The following is an 8,701-nucleotide window of genomic DNA, read 5'->3' as shown; positions in this document are numbered from 1 at the left end:
TAATAAATTAAATTTGATGATGAAGTTGAAGAGGTTAAAAAGTAATTTATCTTAAAAATTAACAATTTGAAAATTATAGATTTTCACATAGAAAAATCCAAGAGTCTTTACTAGACTAGAGGTTGAAAAATAAGGGTATTTAGGTTATTTTTAATCAATCCGTCGTAAAAGTCTAGATAAGGGGTTTTTTTATGTCACCTATTTAAAAACATAAATAAGATATCTCAAATATTGATCAAAACATGGAGGGTTATGTATGTTTAAAGTCAATTTTATATAAAATAATGTTATAGTGACTTCACAAGACGGTGCATTCGATGTTTAATTGGCATCATGATATGTACGGAACCATAGATTCTTTTTACACGTATTTAAAGGAAAAGCATATATGATTATATAAATACTTCCACATCAGCACAGTGTTGAATGCAGTGTCGTGAAAAAGTCACTTTAGCATTTTTCTCTTCATATATGTATAATTGGTGGTAAAGAAAAGCAAATGAAAGAGTGCACGGCAAACGAGACATCTTAAGTGCTCTAAGCCACGAGCCCTAACTATTGAAATAAATTGGTCTCCGAACATGAAATGGCAAGTGATAAGTCATGTCATGGGGCCCTCTATGTATCCTTAGCTGCCTTACGTCTCTCACTAACAAACAAGCACGCATGCCCCCAACATCACCACACTTTCTCACATGGAGAGAGTGTTGAGATGAAGAGAGTTCTTCACATAAAGATAACTTACCAAATAATCCTTAATTATTATTAATTATTTATTTTTAAAATGTAGAATCTACTATCAACTCCATGCTTTGTCTCCTAGGAATCCCATGATGGGCTTACCATTCATGTTAATTAAACCTTACAAGACGTACATATGATTTCAAAACGCGTCCGATCAATTAGAGCGAGTCAAAAAAATATGTCGGGGGCATCGAGAAAACTTTCCAATGCTCAAGAAAGATTCGTTTGGATTGGTAAAAATTTATGATTAGATACAATGAGATTCTTTTTTTTTTTTTTTTGCTTTAAGTATTTTATTAATCGAGTTTATAACAGAAAAAACAAATCATTTTAAAATATACTTAATGTATTTATCATTAAATGTCAAATATGTTGGAATCAATTACGGAGGATTTGTTGACTCGTACAAGTTGAATCATTTAAATTAAAATAGGACTCGGTGGATTAAAACTATGGGACATGGTTAATGTTATAGGCAAGTAGATAGCTATGTTATCTTATAAGAGAAATGTATTATTGGGTTTACGACGAATCTACCATAGATACAATAGAGCCAAGTTTTCCTGACATTGTATGTTCTCTTCAAATTTGCAATAAGTTTAAGAAAAAAAAAACTATCACATAGTGGCTGCTAATAACAAATTAAGAAACTATAGATTAGGATGAAAGGAAGAGAGCGATTTGATTGTGTGTCCATTCAACCGTTATAGACAAATTGTCGTAAGGAGGAACATATTCTCCTATGAATATCATGCAATGTTGTACACCAGGATTGGATTTTCCTTTCAAGGAAAAAAAAATTGCTAAGCAAGATCAAATTTGGTTAGACTATTCATATAAATTTTAGTTGATTTAATAAGACTAAGAAGTCTAACAAGTTTGTGGAAGGGTATCAAAAGTGGTATTCGATCAACAAATAGTTTGCGTGTACAAAACCAAGACGATTATTGAACCAAACCAATGATTCAACCGAATTTGTTCCATCAATGAATCACGAGTCTTTTTTATTACTTTTTTTTTTCAGTTCGATAAGTCTACTTCTAATGAGATAAATAAATTTAATGCCAATAGAAATTGAACCTAGGCCTATGGTATCATCATTACTGGATTTTACCAACTAAGCTAACTGGCACTAGGGCTAGCCATGGGTCTAGTATGGGTTGGATCAGATTATATCTGAATCCTTATCCAACTCTATATATGGTTATCCATATCCGAATTTTTACCCTCTTTTCCTAAGGATATCCATAGCCGACTATTTATCCAATTTTTTTTTTAAAGGATATCTATATCCAAATTATACCCAAATTTCAAGTGGATATCCGACTCAAATATATGTACAACATTGTGAAGATGATGGAAGAACCTTATATTTATTTGTGAATTTAACTTGCTAAACAAAATCAATAGACATTCGTATCAGATAGGACGCTTAATCATATCCGACAATAATAATAAAAAAAATTTGGATCCGACCCATTGCTAGTCTTTGTGTGCACCTGAGAATATTTTTTCTAATGCAACTCCCAAGTGTTTGCTAATTCTTTGGTGATTACATATGAATTGGGGTGACGTTAAAAAATGTTGGTGTGGCAATAGAACTTCTAAACAATAAAGGAAGATAATTAAAGAAAAGAAGACATAATTTTAATTTTTTTTTTATATATATAAATTTAAATTGTTCCAACCAAATTAAAACAAGATACAACCAAGGTCCCACCAATTTGATAATATTTCGGCTCAATCATGAACTTGGTTTTTATAAAAAAAATTAGTTAGAACAGACAAATTTGATAGTGCGACCCACATGACAATGGAGAATAATTTCTCATGATCTACACGTTAGAGTGTGGGAAGCTAATCCATCGCGGGCAACAAAAACGTAATCGTTTTGGTAAGTTTCAAGTGCCAGATTTTGTGTCACTGTCATGATGTGTGTGCGTGCGCTCTATGTCTACGTAGGTCATTACAAGTTATCTATATGTAACATGGGGTGCTAAAACATGTATACGTCACTCAATGCTCAGCTCAAGCCCACACCATGAACTCTATATAGCCGAGGCTTAAGCCCTGCTTTTTAAAGCCAGTTCCACGTTAACTCGTCCGACAGCAATATGACTCAGTCGAGTCATCTCAATCTCAGATGGAACTGAATGAGTAACTTGAACCATACATCACAATGACTTGTCCAAATTCAGAGATGACTCGCTCGATATCTAGAAAATTTCAACTAAGTTTAAGAAAACTCAGATGAGTTGACTCATTTTGTTGTTTGGAAGTGCTATGTGACCAATATGTACTAATAAAATAAAAATAAAAATTTTATAAAATAAAAATAAGATTATATATATATATATATATGCAGGGCAGTAAGGAAGGTTCAGATTATGAATTAAACGAGGTAGAGATGAAGACGTTGAGATGGATGAGTGAAAGATAAAGAAAAAAATATTAAACATAAATAATTGAAGAATTTGGGGTGTAATAAATAGAAGTTAGGGTGCCAAAAAAATTTGTCAAAAATTAAATTAAGAAATTTGAAGATACGTGTTAGAAGATTCCAAAGGAACACTAAGAAAAACCCCAAAAGAATGTGCATTGAGATTATTAAAATGGATAATAACTCAATTTTAATAATAGAAGATGTGGCTCTACACATAATAGAATAGAATTGAGGTAAAAGATTAGTTTAGCCAACCCAAATATCAGAACTTTTTATCAAGTACGCATATTGTATATTGGAAGATTGAGAATGCAAACAATCCTAACCATCCAAATGTGTTGGGAGAATAATCTAAAATATAAAAAAATAAATACTTTCTACACTCTAAAAAGATTTTAGTTGACTTTGTCTTTATTAACAAAATATATTACATTTATCAATATTGTTATTTGCACACATAGGAATTAAATTGAACTTAGCCATATTTTCTTATAATTAACATGACCCAATCTAATATTCATAGATTAATTAATTGAGTCAACCATGTGAGAAGTAGAATTTTCATTAACTTCCATTTGATTATCCCCGCCCCGAAGGCTTAGACTCATTATTCAACGACAATATAAAATTCACCGAAATAAAAAAATTCACCGAATTCAAAGCACCTTTCTTTGGTACCTTCTTATTGTTGTTCTTTTTCTTCTTTCGTCGGTCAGAATTCTGATCACTTTTGTTTGTTTCTTCTTATTAGGTTCATCAATATTAAATACAATTAGATTTACCTTGGATACAAATTCTGATTGCTCCTCAATTTTGTCCCTTAAAACAAGTTTCTTTGTCAATCCCAAAACATTGAAAGAAGTACCTTCTTTTCTTTAAGACTTCAAGATAACGATAATCTTTCCATATCTCCATCAAGAGTTCCTTACTCCTGTTGGATATAGGTTCAACAGATTTTAGTTTCCAGATGCCATGAAAATAGGGATAAAATTGTCAACAACAAAAATATATATATATACCAAAAATTAGAGAAAATAAAACATATAGCAATTTGAGTTCGAGGCATGTGTAACATTTGTCTTTTTAATTCTTTATTATTATTCGTCCCACATGAAGGTCAGGGAAGGAACCCAATGAATAAGACCCCAAAGGGATAACAAACTTAAATTTAAAACACATCTTTGGAAAGGCACAATGTCCTGTGAAGAGACACAACCCCCCAATTGTTGCACCAATACCAACCCATACTGTGAAAAACATACAGATATAAACAATTCTAAAGGATAATTAGACTATAGCACATCAGAAAACCCACAAATGAGCTCAACAACCTAGAATATAAACGTATATAAAATTGCAGATCCTTACATGATACAAACTACTACAACAGAAACCCATGAATGCAATCAAGAGCTCAACCTGATTCATTTAGAACTATACATGCAATCAAAAGCTCCCTCTCACGGTTTTCCCTTGACATACATATACATGACAGAAGACGACATTGGCACATATTGCCTAATACACAAACCTCATCTTGTAACAAAAATATAACCTAACTTCTAGGCCGACCCCCCATCTAATTGGGCCCTATGACGTCTCCACACTCTTCAAACTGATTCATAAATCATAAGATTTTGAATTTATGGTAGGATGAACAACGGGAGTTATCCACTAGAAAACTCGCATTCTAAATAATAGTCCCAAGTGATGCAAATTAATCATATTATTTCATTTGAAAAGATAAAAACTGTTTTACAATTGAATGATTCAAATGATTAGAAGCATCAGAAAACAATAAATCAAGAGAACATGTAAATCAACTTCCACAGGTTACCATCCCAATAATCATTCCAGAAGAAAATAAGATATACATTAAATGATAATGTAGTTGATAAGAGCGTTGAGAACCATGACTGACATCCATCTCAGTCAAATATAAAATGATCCAATAATTCACTGGTGTAGAACCCCACCGTCATTTACTGATTTTGTGGTCAATCTACTCTAAACCACGCTTGAGTGACTGTTTTATCCTACTCAAGTTGGTCATTGACCATGATCATAAGAAGAAGAAAAAAATGTCTCCCTAACGTTGATTAATTCATTTGTGACTTCTACTAGACTCTTAATGATCATTAAACTAGTCATCCCCGTCCAAGCCTATTAGGCATTCATATGATTCTCAAATCATCCCTACCTGTCCAAAACAACTTTACATTAGAATCTGATAAAAATAGAAAGGAATTTTTCAGATTCCAATAGTGGCGTTATTCTCACATGCATCCCCATAACATATATGAGATCAAACACCTCAATTATATCCCAGAATAATACGTTGCTCTCTGTAAATGACACAACGAGCTACTCCTCTAGGCTTTCTCAGATTATTTAATAGATAACAAAAATAGGCATATATATCTGTTTTTTTTTTTTTTTTTTTTTGTTGTTGAAAACAAACTGTAAAATAACATACAAGCATGTGTAATGAATATCCAGTTTCCGACCATGCACACTGCTTTCACGACATAAATAAATAACTCGCTACCTCCACAATATAAAATAAAAAAAAAAATCCCTACCTCTGCAGTATACTAGAAATTAAATAAACATGCACATTGCCTTCGTAATAGCAAAAATTAAATTTAATCATGGATATCCATTCAACACATACACAGTACAACTGTAAAATTCCCATTCAAGCATCAAACACAAATCAATACTATACTCGTGTGATTGTCGAAATCTAAAAAATCTCACCTTTCTTGTTGAAAATCAAACCCCTCATTATTTTTCAAATAAAAAATTCAAATCCTTCCCATCATGATAAGCAAATTATTTGAATCAAACTCCCCATCTGAAAAACTCAATGCCAGCAACCATTTTCTTCTTAATCTTCATCTTCTTCACCTTCTTCATCTTATTCACCATCACCACCATAACCATTGCACCACCATTGGATTGCCATTTCCTTCTTATTCTCTCCTTCTCTTAGGCTTGTGTTATGGGCGCCAAACATTTTAGCCAGGCGCCCACATATTTTTCATTTCACCATATTTTGGTTTAAGTTGGGGAAAGATCTGGACACCCACATGATTGTGTCTTCCCTTCTGTAGGAAACCATAAATATTTCTGTGATAGGGTTATTATTGTAATTTTAACTACTGCTATAATAGTTTGTGAAAGGGCTCAGCCAGCCTAGTTCTGTGCCATCAATTTCTTCTCCTCTTCTCTTCTTCTCTCCCTCATCTCTTCTCTGAAGTCTGCAGCACTACATGGTATGGGAGACTTCAACAAGGAAAATCATATAGAATTTGATTGGAGAGGAAGAACTCTGTTTTGAAGCAGAAATCCTTTCATTAGATTGTTGATGTCAGCATGATATCATGCTGACATCAGTCCTAGAACAATCAAAAGAGTACCAAAAAAAAGTGAAGATAGGCTTCTTTTAAATGAATTTTGGTGTTGTTTGTTGTGTTCTTCATTGAGTTAAAAGAGTTGTGGAGCAGTTTCCTCAAAAAATGTGTGTTCCAGATTTCTTTTTTGCTCACAGAGGCTATTTATAACCGTTACTTACAAATCCAACAGTTGTGGATTCCACACTTGGTGTATCTTCTTCTATTTGATCTAGAGCGAGGCAAATTGAAAGAAGGCTATGAATTCCACGCTTGGTGTATCTTCTTCTATTGCTGCCATAGAGCATTCAGCTCTTGTCTCATCCTTTCCCAAGGGAGGAAAGTGGGGAAGTAAGCAGAACAAAGGAACTGGCTGCAAGGAGGGACTGCATTGCAATTTTTGTAATCAAAATTGGCATGTTGAGAGTAGTTGTTGGGATAACCATCCCCATCTTAGGCCAGCTAATTGGAAGCCACAGAAAAGGTCTAAATTTTCCAAAGAAAATGTTGCACTGGTAAATCATCCTTCATCCTTTTTAGATTCATCTTATGCTCTGCCATAGGTTCTTCTTTTGAGGGTCCACCTACAACAGTTCCCAATGTTGCACCTAGTTTCTCGGTTAGTCAACTAGATGTGTCACATTCTAGCTCAATATAATGTCTCTACCTCTACTTTTGCTTTTGCACAGTCAGGTACTTCGGCCTCAGCACTTTCAGGCAGTTCTATCACTCCAAGCACTCATTGGGTTATTGATTCTGGTATGTCACCACATGAATGGTATTACCTCCTTGTTTCCAGATATAATCTATCTCATCGTAAGGATAAGGTGATAATTGCAGATGGTTCCATTTCCAATGTGGAAGGAAAAGGGACTTACCAAAGTAAATGATCAGTTATCTTTATCAACAGTTATTCATGTTCCACATTTATCCACTAATCTGTTATCAGTTAGTAGTCTTACAAAATTCCTAAATTGTTTTGTAACTTTCTTTCCTTCATATTGTGTGTTTCAGGACTTGGGGACAAGGCAAACGATTGGGAGTGATTATAAAGCTGGAGGCCTTTATCGTCTGGATGCTAGACTTCTTTCTGCATTTCAGTCTAGCAGTAGTAAGAGTGTCAATAATAATATACTTGCCAATATTTCTTTGTGGCATGCTCGTCTTGGTCATCTTTCTTTTTAAGACTTTAAGAGTTTTTTTCCCCAAATTAATTTCATTCAATGTCTCTAGAGTCCCTCCAATGTCAAGTGTCAACTATCGAAGCATCGTAGAACTCCATTTACTTATTCAATGAATAAAAGTTCAGCTCCTTTTGAATTGTGCATTTTGATGTGTGGGGTCCTTCCCCTATGATTGCCATGGATGGATATCAATATTTTGTTAGTTTCATAGATGAGTATTCTCGTTGCAGATGGATTTATCTTATCAAAACTCAAGATGAAGTACCACGGATTATGCACATATTCATAGGATGGTTGAGATAAAGTTTGGGATGAAAGTTAGGATCTTCCAATCCGATAATGCAAAGGAGTACTCAGAAAGGCCATTAAACCTTTTCCTAGAGGATCGGGGTGTTTTTTTTTTTTTTTTTGATTGTGGTGTTATTTACCACTCTTCCTGTTCAGTTGCTCCACAACAAAATGGTGTAGTTGAAAGGAAGAATAGCCATCTACTGGAGGTTGCTCAAGCCATGTTGTTTCAAAACAATCTTCCCAAGTAGCTTGGTCTGATGCAATGTTGACCACGGTTTAAAATCTCGTTTCAATCCATTGCTTCGATTTTTTCAAAAACCGAAACATTCCCAAAACATTCAATACATTATATTAATGTTTTTTAAAAAATCTTTCAAAGAGTATATCTTCAGTTTGAAACACAGGGGTATCTCAAATATTTAGCAAAATATGAGGATGTTAACTAAATAATGTATTCTTCCAATCTCCAGAGAAGACCAAGGTCAAGGGCAAGAATTCGATTAGAACCAGAGACTAAGCCTTCAAAGTTTGAAGAAAAAAAAAATTAGAAAATCCAGAATAAGGGAATCTCTCAACAGCATGCATCCAGTGACGACGTCCAACTAGGTTCCTCTCTCTCTCTATTTTCCTCCGAAGATCTGCCT

The 8,701-nt window shown here is 33.8% G+C and overlaps 2 protein-coding genes across 7 annotated transcripts in view; one reads left to right on the top strand and one right to left on the bottom strand.

The window, feature by feature from the left end:
* Window positions 1–3,148: 3,148 nt before the first annotated feature.
* LOC147410832 (uncharacterized) overlaps window positions 3,149–8,701 on the bottom strand; it is a 28,993-nt gene continuing 23,440 nt past the window's right edge. For 3 of the 6 annotated variants that reach the window (XM_086440659.1, XM_086440673.1, XM_086440691.1), the window contains one exon: window positions 5,224–5,387. Coding sequence is in view for 2 of the 6 variants with exons in the window: in XM_086440691.1 (XP_086296817.1) it covers window positions 5,362–5,387 (26 nt within the window). In the remaining 4 variants the exon portion in view is untranslated. Of the gene's footprint in view, window positions 4,119–5,223; window positions 5,388–8,701 lie in introns of those variants that run through there. The other 3 variants (XM_086440696.1, XM_086440664.1, XM_086440682.1) reach the window with 3 other exon arrangements.
* LOC147410833 (uncharacterized) lies at window positions 6,198–7,902 on the top strand. The gene is made up of 3 exons (XM_086440706.1): window positions 6,198–7,097; window positions 7,272–7,341; window positions 7,597–7,902. The coding sequence occupies exons 1-3, from the start codon at window positions 6,843–6,845 to the stop codon at window positions 7,626–7,628; spliced, it is 357 nt and encodes a 118-aa protein (XP_086296832.1). The 5' UTR covers window positions 6,198–6,842; the 3' UTR covers window positions 7,629–7,902.

The sequence above is a fragment of the Akebia trifoliata genome, chromosome 1 (assembly GCF_017979445.1).
Source record: "Akebia trifoliata isolate Shusen 1 chromosome 1, ASM1797944v1, whole genome shotgun sequence".
NCBI classification, from domain to species: Eukaryota; Viridiplantae; Streptophyta; class Magnoliopsida; order Ranunculales; family Lardizabalaceae; genus Akebia; species Akebia trifoliata.
The sequence above is the reverse complement of the archived record's forward strand: the minus strand, read 5'-3'. Positions and strand labels throughout refer to the sequence as shown.

Bases quoted from the DNA above. Each gene is read 5' to 3' on its own strand.
- LOC147410833 (XM_086440706.1), top strand. From the start codon at position 6,843: ATGAATTCCACGCTTGGTGTATCTTCTTCTATTGCTGCCATAGAGCAT. The intron at 7,098-7,271 runs GTAAATCATCCT...GCTTTTGCACAG, and splicing joins CCAAAGAAAATGTTGCACTG to TCAGGTACTTCGGCCTCAGC. The intron at 7,342-7,596 runs GTATGTCACCAC...TGTGTGTTTCAG, and splicing joins TCATTGGGTTATTGATTCTG to GACTTGGGGACAAGGCAAAC.